Below are 14,493 nucleotides of genomic sequence, written 5' to 3'. Positions count from 1 at the left end.
ATGAAAATCACCAGGTGTTCAGAGATTTGCAAGATCTCCTCTCTGAACAGCCATTATATATGGATCTCCCAATATTTTCACTGCAGGGGCTGCATTTCCAGTCCCACTGATCTTGGCATGAGGCCAATTTTTTCTGCAAGCTCTAAATGAGAACTCTTTTCCTGGTCAAAATATACCCGGCACTTTCACCCTTGACTTTACTGATTCCCCCCACAGAGGGAGCAGCACAAAACAATCCAATTTTACAGACTTGCTCATCTCTTATCACCCAGTGCACTGTGTGGTTGTGATTCAGTGCATATCTTACTGCTTCATCGTATATATTGACTGTGTCCATTAAGCAAAACCAGTGAGGATGCAATACCAGTGAGGATGCACCATTGCAAGTCTCTAAGAAAAGGAGCTCTGGATTTTTCCATTCGTTTTTTGAAGGTACATTCTTGCTTGCATTTCTCAATGGATACAGCACAGACCTCCAAGCAGCCATCTAAATCTGCCTGTTCTGATATCCTACATTGACCCTACTCCACTCCATTCCATGAATGTGCCTCTCAGTCTGTCTCGTGACTTTTTTTTGGTCAAGCCATACCACAATATTCCTCTGGGCCTAGTCTGTCTTCACAGTATAATTTTATAAAACCTCCTATCAAAAAAGTCTTTCACCTCTTAATTTCAGCGCAGTATCTGCTTAATGACTCCTCAGTTCTACCATAACCTTGTTTTCAAAATGAGACCTAGGCATTCAGTAACCAGGATGTCATCTTCTCTTTGGTCGTATAAACCTGTGTAACAACCCAAAGGTGCAGGTGCGTTACAATGCCTGTGTCATTTAGACTAGCATATGAAACTGCCCATGCAAAGAAGATTAAGTTACCAGGATGATGATGATGATGATGATGATAATAATAATAATAATAATAATAATAATAATAATAATAAAACAACAACCACAAAAACAAACCCACATCAGTGACAACAACAATCCCTTTTCTCAAAACAAAACAAACAAACAAAAAACAAAAACAAACAACAACAACAACAACCAAAAACTGGGCAGAAAACAATTTAGCCATTCTAGAAAACTCAGAAGTGTCAAAAATGCACTCTAAGATTGCCAAGAGACTGCAGGTTTTAATGAAAAATACAGGAAATAAGCCCTACTTTGACAAAAGCCTAGACATCAGAGCAGGCCTGTTAGGAATGAAGAGTTTAACAGTACCAGCCTTTGGCCAACAAAAGGTTAATGCTGTAATCTGAAATCTAGAATCTAGAAGAAGGTTACAAAATAGCACAATGTACATGTCCAATTAGAAATTTATAGAGTTCATATGAGATGCCTCAGCCTGGAATAGCCTGCACTTGGAAATAAGCAAAGCATGTAGGAAGTCTCTGTGTGCATGCAAATGTCTGTGCACATCATATGTGTATGTACATGTGTATATTTGAGTATATATAACAGGATTAGCAAAAAATTACTCAATTGTGAGGTTTTTCAGAGTAAGGAACTATTCAATTAGCAAAGATGCATGCTTAACTGGTAATGTTGTCCCTTAATAGCAACCTAATCAATTGTGTGAGTGGCTTTTAGACATAAATGGGCAGGCATCTACCTATTCAACTTATTAATGTGTTAGGAATTAAAACAAAAGAAAATAAATTATGGATTCCCTTTAGACTGCTGTGTCTGGCATATCTCCTACTACCAGTCAAGTGACCTGGCCAGCTGTTCATGTCAGCAGAGACTGTCTTGGTTTATTTCCTGGGGGCAGAAGCAGCCAACTGACAATTAAAAGCAACTGATCAAGTAAAAGTTTTTAGACATGGGAGACACAGTTCAAACCTTCAGTCTCGACTCCAAATCGCCTTTACCCACAAGAAGAGCCTGGACCATCTGTATCCTAACTCTCCTGACAGGGTCCTTTTCTCTCTTATGCTGTGTTTCTCCACAAAATTCAAAGTATTTTCCAGGCCATGTCTCATAATGAATCAACTTACAATACCACCCTGAGATGCAAACCTGGACTGTCCATGATTCTGCCTTCATGACCAAGGAGCTTCCCACACTCTGTAGGTGTCCCCACCTAATTGCAGTTGGTGTGGCACCAGAGTGGGAAATGCCAAGACCCTACTAGGAGATATAGATGTGGCAAGCGCCCGCCGCATGAAATCCCCCAAAAATCTGGGTAGTGATAAATCCGAATGTGCTGGCAGCACCTCCACTGCCAGCAACTGCAGGCAGGTTTGGTGAAAGGGTACTTCCACTGATTCTACCCATCTGCAATGCAGGCACTGGTACACGAGCTTCCTTTGCATCCAGTGGTCACCTCTAAAACTCTCACTGCATCAGAACGGTTTGTTCTTCCACAGACCCAGCCCTGGTTGATCTGTGTGAAGGACGTACCAGCAACAGAGCTAAGCTAATGACTTGCAATATGTAATTTAGTCACAAAATACCTCTGCCTGCACAGCCCAGTGCCCAGCTTTACGCAGACAGCCACCACTGGAAAGCAGGGTGCATGGAACAGTGTTAAAATCCCACCTTGGCAGGATATTGATTTTTGTAATAATAAACCCTTTTATGTCCCTCAGCCCCAGGAATAACTTTTAAGAGCATTAGCAAAGGAATAATCCATGTCATCTACTCAGCATTTTGAGCATAAGCTCAAGTGTGGTTATTGTGTCCTGGGGCTTTCGCTGAGCCCACTCATTGCCCAGCACATGTGACAAGACTTACCATCACCAGCCCCACACCGAAGGTCACACTTGTGGCATGTGCTCGGTCTACAGCTGTTTAGCATCGGGACACATCTGGCAGTGGGGAGGGAGACAGAGGGTACTGACCTTGGCTTTTCCCACTGCCCCCCCAGCCACCAGCCAGCTCATTAGCCCTGACTGCACAGCAGGAGTAGGCACATGTGGCACAGGGCTGGCAAAGGGGCCAGTTCAGAGCGCAATCCCAGTGCCCACGGGTTTGCCCGTGTGCCGGGAGATGACTGTGTTTGCAGGGGGGCATGGTCCAAGTCTGGTTCCTCTGCTCTCTGTGTTATGCTCTCACACAACCCAGCCTGACTCAAACGTTGCACAAACAGCAAAATCCCTGCAGTTAGAAGGGGAAAGGGGAAAAAAACCCCAACCAATCAACCAACCAAAACAAAACAAAAAAATCAGCAATATTCACTGAGCCAGGGAGGACCACCCCCCCCCCCCGCCTCACGCTGCTCTCCAGGGGGAGCCAAGGAAAGCTCACAGTTTAAGGAGGATTAACCAAGGAAGAGAAGAAATTAAAGTAGTTTCTGAGCAAGATCATTATAGGTCATGGGAGGTTGAAACAGGTTTTCCTGAGAAAACAAGTAAATCCCCTGGAAAGAAGCCAAGAAGGGTACCACCACAGCCAAAACCAAAAAGAAGCGTCCAAGAATCAGATGGACAGACAGAGAGAGTAGAATCAAGGTGTTGCCAGGTCCAAAGGCCCGTGGAGGTGACAAGAGACCGCTCCGCAAGAGCAAGGAGGGCTGAAGCACTGCTGAGCTGCCCTGGATGCAAGCGAGAGGGGGTCACAGCACTGTGGAGGGACCACAAGTGAGGTCCAGCCATCACCCAGCCCCACAGCTCCCCTCCTTGCTGCAGACTGCCTTGGCTGCACCCCTGGGAGGGGACAGGACAGGGTTTGATTCCACCTGACATTTCTTCCCCCTTTATGCGCTGCAGTAAATCTCACAAAGACTTTAACGCCACTGTTCGGGTTTACAAACAGGAGCTGCCCACACATCCAAAGCAATGTTTTGCCTCCCCAGGCCCACTCAGGCAGCCATACTTAGCCAAGCCCATTGGCTGCAGCTACAGGCCACAGATATAAAAGACAGGCCAACAAAAACCAACCCACACAACCAGAGCATCTCCCTGCCAAGCTGTGAGCTCTTGCCAATGTCCTCACACCCAACTACCAAGGCCACTTGTATTTGTGCCAAAACTACTAATGAATAAGAGCCTAGGCTTTAACCCTTATACCTGCAGTAAGTCCCAGGTTGCTCCAGGACATGCAAGGGTGCAGGACAGGAGGGGCAAAGGAGACCTGCAGGGTGAGAGGAGTTCCTGAGGGTGCAGGGAGGGGAGAAGATAGCCATAGCACGGGATGCTCCAAAAACCACTGCTGGTGACACAGCTGGCGTACTGGCTGCTGGGGAAAGCTCTGTGCAGAGGCACTGGCTGCTCCAAAACATCTTGGTCTCAAGTGCTCAGGTGACATGGGGCACCTCACCTCTTTCCGGGTGCACACAAGGGACTAGGCGGATAGAGGCAGGTAAGAGGAATCTACATCCCAGGAGACAAGAGCTGGTTGCTATTACAGCCCCTCCAGCTATAAAATGTCATAAACCACCAGGGCCTGAACTGACAGGCAGAGACACGCTGTGCAGAGGGAACCCCAAGGAAAAGGGAAAACAGATTTCTCCACAGTTCCCACAGTGGCAAAGCTGGCAACGTTGCTGCTATGAAACCCTTTTGATTCCCATGGCTCATGTTCTGCTTCACTGCTGTTGACAGAAAATCAGCCCTAGGCTCTGGCAGGAGGGAAGAGATGAGCACAGGAGGGTCTGCAGCTCAGGAGTCTCAGCAGTGAGCTTGAGCATGGATTTCAGCTGGTAGAGGAGGAGGAGAAGGAGGAAGAGAAGGAGTGTGCCCAATGCGTGGCAGAGAGATGGTGACAGCCAGGCCCTGCAGGAGGGAGCTGTAAAAGATGAATCTCAAGCGCTTGTTGCTTCTCATTCCCTTTCCCATGCCTGGTTTCTCTGCGGGGCTTCAGAGCCACTCAGCCAAGCAGCCAGAGCAGGGCTGGCAGTGGCAGGAGCAGGGACGTGGGGTTTGTGCCGACAGAGGAGAGGCAAGCGCTGGGGGGAGAGCGGCCGCTAGCTTTGCTGCTCAAAGCTTAATGCCCTAAGAGCCCAGCTGACTCCTGCTCAGAAGCAAAGGGAAAGCACAAGCACTCGGGACAGCCGGGCACCCGACGATGCTGCGTTTCCCCAAACCATGATGGGACAAAGGTTCAGGAAATGCATCACCCTTTGCCTGCTGCCCTGGAGCTGCCTGAGTTTTGCCTGGAGTGGTGCCGCTGGGACTGGGACCATCTCGCCTGGAGCAGGACACGTCAGAAAGGGGCTGCCCAAAGACGCTGCCAACGGGACGTACGTGCACAGCAACATCTCAGGTACCCAAGTGAGCGATCGCCCGCCTCTCCCTCTGCGGGGCTGCTTGGGGTGAAGGCGTGCACGAGGGTGAAGCTACGCACAGGGTGAAGGGCACAGGGACATGTCAGTGATGGCATGATAGTGCTTTTCCCAGAGGGCATGGAGGCACATGGAGGGCTGCAGGGCTTTGCATGCTCCTCATGGCCACAGGAGCCTCTGTAACATGGGGGAGATATGTTCCGTCAGAGGCAAAATCACTAGGTACAGAGACGAAATTTAATGCTTGACTGTCTTCCTTTGAGAGTGAAGTCCTCTATGTTAACCTCTATGTATATCATGATGGACCAGCTCCCTCTCTACCAGTACCTCTCTATAGCATAGAATAGTAATTCATTGCTTTGAGTTCCATCCAATTATACTCTCCCAGAGTACTGGGCTATTTAAAAAATTCTTGTCCTCTTCCTTTCCCTCCTAAGGGTCACTCTGTGCATATTGACCCCATCCTGCATCTTCTCAGTCCCACTCCTGCGTGCAGTAGCTGCTCACATTGCAGAGTTTGCAACTAGAAGACTTACTTTCCATATAAAGCCACTAGACTTACTTATATCACTCCTTTAGGATTACACAAAAAATATTTCAGAGACTTGTAGGACCTGCAGGACTGACATAGGGGCCAGGCAGCCTTTCCATAAGGATGACCAGCATCGGCTTTGTCGCCACTTGCACTTAACGTCTCCCCTTCTCCCTCAGCACTGTGCACGGCTCTTGCCCCTCCACGCTATGGATACTACTACGTGGACAGAGGCTCAGGCATCTCCTTGGGCTCAGTCCTTGTGTATTGGTGCCAGGAGGGGTACCAGCTGGTGGGCAGTGAGAGGCTCTCCTGCCTCCGCCGGGAGAGCATCTCATCCTGGAGCCACCCCCCGCCCCACTGCCAGGGTAAGGAGCCTGCTGATGTGACCCAGCCCCCGCGCACACTTATGGGGTCTCAACAGGGTACAGGTGATGGAACAATGGGTAATGGTTTTAAACTACAGGAGGGGAGATTTGGGCTAGACAAGAGAATAATTTTTTAGCAATGAGGGTGGTGAAACACAGGCACAGGTTGCCCAGAGAGGTGGTAGATGCCCCATCCCTGAAAACATTCCAGGCCAGGCTGGACAGGGCTCTGAGCGACCTAATCTAGTTGAAGATGCCCCTGCTCATTGCAGGGGGTTGGACTAGATGAGCTTTGAAGGACCCTTCCAACCCAAACTATTCTATGATGCACTGTTACCCCAAGAGGGGACTACTGAGGTCCAGCTTGAACCAGTCAGAGGTCATCTGCACAGGTGAACTGCCATGCTTCGGGGGGGTCCCCGCAATGGCATTTAATGGGCTGCATAAGGTGGCGGGGTTGCCAAAGGGGCGAATTCACCTGGTGTGGGCTCAGCAGATAAGCAAGGCCTTATCTCGCTCCCAGTAACTGGTACAGAAGGCCCCAAGTTCAATCAATCCCTGTCACCCAACTCCAGGGCCGAGCCAAAAGGTTCCAGCCAGAAGAAAGCTGAACTCTGTAGTAACACAGCAAGTGCTATTTGTGAAAACACATGATGAACATGTACCAGTTGCAAATGACCATCACATTTTTTTGTGGTACAAGCTCAGTGAGAACGAATGGCTGAGGGAAATGGTTGAAAGAAAAAGGTTTATTGCTTTAAAAGCTTTCTCTCGTGCACTGCATGTTGCGTGCATACATAAAATAATTTCAGGAAAACTGCCCTCAAGAAAGTTAGATATTTTTGCAGTGGCGAGCAAAACCACAGCAGTAGTAAATACTACATAGCTTATGTGTGAATTATATTGCTCGTGCCAGACACTGAGAATTAAAGACCCAGGGCCCTTTCAGAAGCAGTTTACAGGCAAACTTGTGGTGCCAATAGCTGGCTCAAAAAAAGAGGTTGAAATGGAGAAGGTCTGCCACATTGGCTTTTGACACTTCTCTTGCACTTGTTCAAGATAAACAAAAACAGTTAAAAAATATAGTATTTCAGGAAGGTCAAATTAGAAACCGAAGTTCTTCAGCCATAGGACACCCCTGCAGGTGCTTCAGCTTAGAGGCACCCCAGGCAGCTCGTCCTTTAAAAATGAAAACACAAATAAAGCAATTAACCTCAATTTCAAGCTGCAAAACCTGGTGATATATAGTCAGCGTCTTTGGTTCATAAAAGTAAACACAGCAAAATAAAAGCAATGAACTTTGTTGGTTACAGGCACTCCTGTTGTAAAACATTCATTAAACTTATCAGCAAATCTTTTCTTGCACACTGCTTAATGCAGAAACAACTTCAATGAACCAAAAAAAAACCCCTCCAAACTTTAAATCACACCTTGAGTTCCCCAAAATAAAGAGATTTTAAGATAGGTTTAAGGAAAAAAAAAATTATCATGCAATTGTTCTCTTTGAAACAAAAAGCGAACCCCTATACTTTCAGAAGTCTTTGGTTGTTTTGCGAGTGTCAAGAGGTTGGGTTTTTTGAATCTGTCTATTTTATCACTTTGAAAACCCAAACATACAATTTTTGTGGATGTTAGCAAATTCTTTAATATTATTTTTCCCTTGGGATGCGAGCCACGTCCCTAACTTTAGACATTTACAATGCAAACATCATTTAGGTTCCCTTCATGATTCAGTCATGATGCAATTCATCTGCTCTTTCCAGACACCCATTTTAGGGCAGGTAGAGATCAGACTTAGCTGGACCGCACACACATTCAAGAAAATTCTGAAGGAAGCAGCTATTTATTTTTTGCAATGAGGGTGGTGAAACCCTGGCACAGATTGCCCAGAGAGGTGGTAGATGCCCCATCCCTGGAAACATTCCAGGCCAGGCTGGATGGGGCTCTGAGCAACCTGATCTAGTTGAAGATGTCCCTGCTCATTGCAGAGGGTTGGAATAGATGAGTGTTCAAGGTCCCTTCCAACCCAAACTATTCTAGGATTCTATGACTACATCCACCAGAGTTTTGTTTTTTATTTAAAAAATAAATCTGTGAATTTTTTTTTCTTTCAAATACTCACGTTTCCTTAAAGCATTTTAACCGTTTTCCTTTTAAACTGTTTTCCCTTTTTAACTAATTTCCTTTTTTCTTTTAAATTTTTGTCCTTTTTTTTTTCCTTTTAAACCTTTTTCCCCTTTTAACTTTTTCCTTTATTGTTTTCCTTAACTTTTTAACCGTTTTTTTACTTTTTTCCTTATATTTCCCTTAACTTTTTTCCTTTTATCTTTTCCCCTTTTCTTTATTTTTTCCTTAATCTTTTTCCTTTTAAATTTTTTCCTTATTTTTCCTTTTTTTCCCATTAAACACTTTTATTTTTCCATTTTTCTTTTTTTCTTTTATATTTTCCTTTTCTCCCTATTTTTTCCTTAACTTTTTCTTTTTTATCCTTTTTCATTTTTTCTTTTTCCCCCCCCTTATTTTTTCCTTAACTTTTTTCTTTTTATCTTTACCCTTTTAACCTTCTTATTTTTTTCCTTATAATTTTTTACCCTTTAAACTTTTTTCCACCTTTTTTTTTTTTTTTACTTTTTAACTTTTCTCCCTTTTTCACCTTTTCTTCTTATTTTTTTTTTTTTTTTTCCTTTCCACCCCCTCCGTTTTTTCCCAAAAGGAACAATTAGGTTAAAACACACGTCCCAGGTATGTGGGTGGAGGGAACAACTAAAAACCTAAACAAACAACCACCACCACAATAATAAAAATGGTTATTAATGAAAATGGGGGAGCGGTAACGGGGAAGGGGCCGCAACGCCCGCGAACGCGGGCGTTGCGGCCCCTTCCCCGTTCCCGCTCCCCCGGCCCGGTCTCCGCTCACCCCCGACCCCGTTCTACCCCCGCAGCCGCCCCGCAGCCCCCGGGTCCCGGCTCCCGCGCTGCGGTGGCCGCTTCGCTGCTGAGCGGAGCCATCATCCTGGCTCTGTCCATCTCATTCGCCGTCTGCTGCTGGCGGGAGAGGGCGAGGAGGAGCCGCGGGGGGTGAGTAAGGAGGTTGGGGGGTCGACGTGGTTTTGGGGGAGTGTGTGGGAGGGTGGTTAAGAAGCCGAAGGAAGAGTCGCTGCTGCCATCTGCTGAAACGCGCAGGTTGCACCCACTTCCAAGCCATCTCCCTCCCTGCACGACACTACCCGTTCGCGCCTCTGAAACCACCCACGGCTCGGCATGGTCGTGCATAAAATAAAGTTAAATCGCTGCTCCAAAGTGGAGATATGTTTGGCCCCAATGAGGAAGACAGGGCTTTGCAAGGAGATGCTGTTGGAGATTGCATAGAGGCCTCCTGCAAGAAAACGTGGCACATGGAAAGCTTGCCAATTCATGAAAAGCCCTCCCCTTCTTCCTCCATTATGGGAACAGGCAACACCTGGAATTCTCCAGGGTAGTGGGATATCCCTTCTCTGAGGGTCCGGTGCAACTGCTTGTGCACAGCCCAGCAGGGAAAAAGGGGGAGCATCCTCCTCTTGGAAGCCATAGTAGGGAACAAGGCTGGGCGAGCAGAGGAGCCACCACCACACTTGCAGAGCAGCATTTCTGCAGCAGCACTTCCCTCTTTTCCTGGCCTAGGGTCCAGCAGGACCTCTTTGTTTTTGCCAGTGATAGTATCCTGTAGAAGGGGCCTGTAGCATAAGTCTTATGAGGAGCGGCTGAGGGAGCTGGGGCTCTTTAGCCTGGAGAAAAGGAAGCTGAGGGGAGATGTTATTGCTCTGTACAACTACCTGAAAGGAGGTTGTAGCATGGAGGGTGTTGGTCTCTTCTCCCAAATAACATGGGAAATGGCCTCAAGTTGCACCAGGGGAAGTTTAGATTGGATATTAGGAAAAAATTCTTTCCAGAAAGGCACTAGAACAGGCTGCCCAGGGAAGTGGCAGAGTCACCATCCCTGGAGGTGTTTAAAAGACATATAGACGAGGTTTCTTAGGGACATGGTTTAGTGCTAGAGTTAGGTTATGACTGGACTTGTTGATCCTGAGGGTCTCTACCAATCAGAATTATTCTATGATTCTATGACAGGGACTACGCAGGAGCCTACCTTTGGATGTAGTGTTAACCGAGAGCCTTATTCCTTATTATCAGCAATGTGCAAGGATAAGGAGTAAAAAACCCAGCAAGAGACAACATTGCAGTCTCTCAGCAGGCACCAGCCATACCTCTCACCATTGGCCTGCTCTTCCCCAGGCTAGCTGGTGCCTCACACCAGCACCTCTTTTCTGCAGGGCTGAAACAGCTTTGGTGCTTTCCTTTGGGAGTGGAGGAAGGCGGTCAAAGCCATAGGGTGACAACATTGGTTTAGGACACACACATTCCAAACCCACAAAATGCAAAGAAAGCACCTGCATGGGCATCTCTCTCTCCTGTTTGCAGACAGCAGCATAGGAGAAAAGTCAGAGGAGGACGGAAACGCAACCCCTCCACCCCTGAGAGGGGCAGGAACGCTTTTGGGAGGCTGAAGCACTACCACCGGCGCGACTACCACCTCTCCGCCCTCTCCAGCTCCGTGTTCCCGGGGGCCTTCGCAGGCTGCAATAACCTGGCTTTCCAAAGGTACCACTCAGATCCCATGCTGGCACTGTCCTCCCAGCTCCTCACACAGGGGCAAGAGCTGCTCCCAGACCACCTGGAGGCAGGATGTAAAAAGCCCTCATCTCTGGGGCATTCAGTCCCCTGCTTCGCCCTCTTACGTGCTCCCCACCAAGCACCGAACAGCAATGAAACCCTTGTGCCTGCTCTTTTTCAAGGGGAGGTGAGCCAGAGGACCAGGGTTCCCCTTCGCTCTGCCTCAGCATCACCCGGGTGCGCTGCGGGCTGCCATCGGTGCCGCAGCCCCTTCTTACCCCCCACCTCTCTTGCCTTTACCAGGAGCTCCGAAAACCCGCCAAAGCTTCCCCTGCAGAGCTGGCACCCCAAAGCACAGGTCTTGCCCCAGCTGGTGTTCCAGCCAGGTTCATCGCCCATCACCGCCCTGCCCAGCCAGCCGCCCCACAGCCTGCTGCTGCCTGACATGCCCTGCCCTGCCGACCTCCCCGGGGACCTGCTCCCTCTCTACTACAGAAGCCATGAGGAACATAAGCTCTTCACCAAGTTCAAGAGGCCAGTTTGAAAGTTTAAACTGCCATTCAACTTTTTTTTCCTTTTTTTTTTTTAAACACCATCAATTCCTTAAAACTCTGCAGAGCCTCAAGAAAGAATTTCACAAGAACCAATTACTTCACCTGGGCTTTCAAACAGAGAAAATTTGACACTTCATGTTGAAAGGCTTTTTTAATATAATCCCTTTATTTCCATCCCCATGTCTAGAAGCGCACATTTCAAACAGGAGTTCCGGGGTTAAAAGCTTCTTAATTGATCATTTTGGTGAGAGGCATAAGGCCAAGTTTGAGCAGCTCCAGCTTAACCTACAGACTGAGCATGTGCAGACTTTCAGGTTTTAAACACAAGAGTCTGATTTTCTCTTAGTGGCTCTTTTAAAGGCTGAAAGACAGCCAGTTACCAAGAACAAGGAATCTATGTCATTAGATAATTGGAAGCATTTACAATTCATTGCACTTGAATGTAGGCTGAGATTTAAAGATTTGTTGTTGTTGTTCAGAACTTGATATATCCTCCCATTTCTACACAGACAACCTTAGACTTGCAAGGTGCAGTGACAAGCATGCAAAGGCAGCCAGTCAGGAGGAAAACAGGATCTGTATCTTTAATACAAAGGACCTAGCACATTTAAAAACAAAACAAAAACAAAACAAAAAACACAAACCAAACGAAAACACGCAAATAACACCACCACCCCATAAAAACCCCCAAACAAACAAAACCCACAAACCAGCAAACCCTTGGGTTATTTAATCCCTTCTCTCTGCATCAGAAATTCACATCAGGTACACCGGGACCTACAGCAGTGCCCCAAGAGCTCGCCTAAGCACGATAATTTGCATTCAGAAAGCAATGACACCAATATTCCTGTCCAGGATTTCCTGGGTGGAAATACAGGGATGTGTTCCATGCAGCACCTGGCCAAGCAGCTTCAGGACACCTCGGCCCCTGTTTGCACAGCAGGACATACCTACACCTGCATAGCACACCTGGCGCAGTCTGGGCACGCAGGGCTCGCTGAGTAACATGGCATCACATGTGCACAGAGAAGCTGTTTGCATCTCACGAGGTGTTATGGTGTTAGTCAGAAGAGGTGTTGGCAGCCCCAAAAGCTACTGCACACATGGGGTGGGGAGTAAGAATGAGCAGCCAGGACGTGAACCCTCAGCATCACCTGCCATCCAGTGCCCAAGGATGCAAACTGCGATACTCAGACAATCTTGCTACAAAGGCCGTGAGTTTCAGTTTGCTGACTTCTTTCCTTGAAATGAGATGCAAATGTTGACAGAAATGAAGCCTTACAAGATGCAAGGTAGCACATCTTTGCGATAAGTCGAGACCTGCTAGTGGATGTCTGGGAACCATGGCTGCTTCTCCGTGGAAAGAAGGCTAAGGACACTTTTTCCTATTCATCATCATAATAATAATAAAGGAATCTTTCCCTATTCCACTCCTATGTCTTCTTTTCACATCACCAAACTATGGAAAGCCTGCTTTGGGGGCTGGGTTTGATGTCTGCAATGGCCATTTATCAGCAACTACACCACAAGAAGAGAAAAACCTTTCATTCTCCTAACACAACTGAAGCTGTAGAGAAAGTACAGGAAAAACAGGACCTGCTCTGTGTTTCCCTTTGGCTCACGTCCTAACCTTACCTTTTTCTCCTCCCTCTTTTTTCCATCCAAGTCTAACACACAGGCAGGGGAACAATCCTGCTACAAGGTAAGATGTTCACCAGCCCCCCCATAGATGCTCACCAGGCTGCTCACCTGTTGGAAAGGTGCTCCACATGCAGACACACCAGCCCTGAATTCGGACACAGCACTAGAGGTGTTTGGGGCTCTCATGAGTTAACTGGTGCCAATACCCACAGGCTATGCTTCCACTCCTGCCTCACCAAAATAGGTTTCATAGTCGGTAATACAGCCCAAGATCCACTCTGGGAACAGCACTGCCCAGTTTCTGGTTTGTATAGGAAGGAATTGTCTTGTTAAGAGATAAAAACAGGAAAGGATAAACTGGGAAATGGAAAGGAAAAGGGAAAAGAAAAACAAAACAACAAAGCCCAAACCAAAACAACAACAAAAAGTGAAACTGATTATGGGAATGGGACTTTTCCTATCTATTTCCTTCTATTTCTCTCCCTTGTCATTTTCTAAGGAATAAATAAAACCTCAGTACAATTCCCCCTCCCTCCAATGAGATTTTTGTTAAAAATTGCAAAGTTTGGGACACAGAGTTTGCTGTTCTTTGGACCCAAGCAAGGCTTTAAAACCAAGAGTGTGATTTTTTTGCTACATAAGATTAGAGATTGACACCTGCTTTCACTGCAAACTGAAATGACGCACATTTTGGATATAAACATCTTTTGCCAAACATGTCCAGAAAGGTGCTGATTTTGAAGTGTCAAAACAAAAAGTCAGCATTTTCAATAAAAACTGACACAGTAGTTTTTCATACAGAGAAAACTGTCAACTTTTTAAAGGCATTTTATACAAGTGATATTTAAAAAATGATTTACTTGACAAAATTGAAAAGTTTCCTTTGGGTAACATTTTCCTGACTTTTTTTTTTGTGTATAAGTGCAAAGTTAAGCTTTCTACCACAAAAATTTGGTCTCAAAACCTTGGCAGGCTTAGCCAAGTTCCTCCAGCAGGGAGAAGCACAGCCAGGTCTTCCTCAAAAGTCATCTCAAGTTTGCAGGAGACCAAAACCAAGAGAAGAAAGATGAGTTAAAGGCAGAAAGTCCAACTCCACCATGAGTTTCCCTACTAACCCCTTAGTATTTATCTCAGTTCCTTCTCACCTTGGACCAGCATGACAAAGACCTGAGATTAAGGTCACAGTATCACAGAATGTTAGGGATTGGAAGGGACCTCAAAAGATCATCTAGTCCAATCCCCCTGCTGGAGCAGGAACACCTAGATGAGGTCTCACAGGAACATGTCCAGGCGGGTTTTGAATGTCTCCAGAGAAGGAGACTCCAAAACCTCCCTGGGCAGCCTGTTCCAGTGCTCTGTCACCCTCACTGAGAAGAAGTTTTTTCTCAAATTTAAGCGGAACCTCTTGTGTTCCAGCTTGATCCCATTACCCCTTGTCCTATCATTGTTTGCCACCGAGAAGAGCCTGGCTCCATCCTCATGGCACTCACCCTTTATATATTTATAAACATTAATAAGGTCACCCC

General features: G+C 46.7%; 1 protein-coding gene across 1 annotated transcript; it reads left to right on the top strand.

Moving 5' to 3' along the window:
- The first annotated feature begins 4,085 nt into the window (after nucleotides 1-4,085).
- Nucleotides 4,086-12,756, top strand: LOC135577042 (sushi domain-containing protein 3-like). The gene is made up of 5 exons (XM_065044682.1): nucleotides 4,086-5,203; nucleotides 5,934-6,122; nucleotides 9,065-9,200; nucleotides 10,581-10,760; nucleotides 11,076-12,756. Exons 1-5 carry the CDS (start codon nucleotides 5,026-5,028, stop codon nucleotides 11,314-11,316), a joined length of 924 nt encoding a protein of 307 aa, XP_064900754.1. The 5' UTR covers nucleotides 4,086-5,025; the 3' UTR covers nucleotides 11,317-12,756.
- Nucleotides 12,757-14,493: the final 1,737 nt, after the last annotated feature.

The sequence above is a fragment of the Columba livia genome, chromosome 1 (genome assembly GCF_036013475.1).
Source record: "Columba livia isolate bColLiv1 breed racing homer chromosome 1, bColLiv1.pat.W.v2, whole genome shotgun sequence".
Taxonomy (NCBI): domain Eukaryota; kingdom Metazoa; phylum Chordata; class Aves; order Columbiformes; family Columbidae; genus Columba; species Columba livia.
The sequence above is the reverse complement of the archived record's forward strand: the minus strand, read 5'-3'. Positions and strand labels throughout refer to the sequence as shown.

Bases quoted from the DNA above. Each gene is read 5' to 3' on its own strand.
- LOC135577042 (XM_065044682.1), top strand. From the start codon at position 5,026: ATGATGGGACAAAGGTTCAGGAAATGCATCACCCTTTGCCTGCTGCCC. The intron at 5,204-5,933 runs GTACCCAAGTGA...CTTCTCCCTCAG, and splicing joins CGTGCACAGCAACATCTCAG to CACTGTGCACGGCTCTTGCC. The intron at 10,761-11,075 runs GTACCACTCAGA...TGCCTTTACCAG, and splicing joins AATAACCTGGCTTTCCAAAG to GAGCTCCGAAAACCCGCCAA.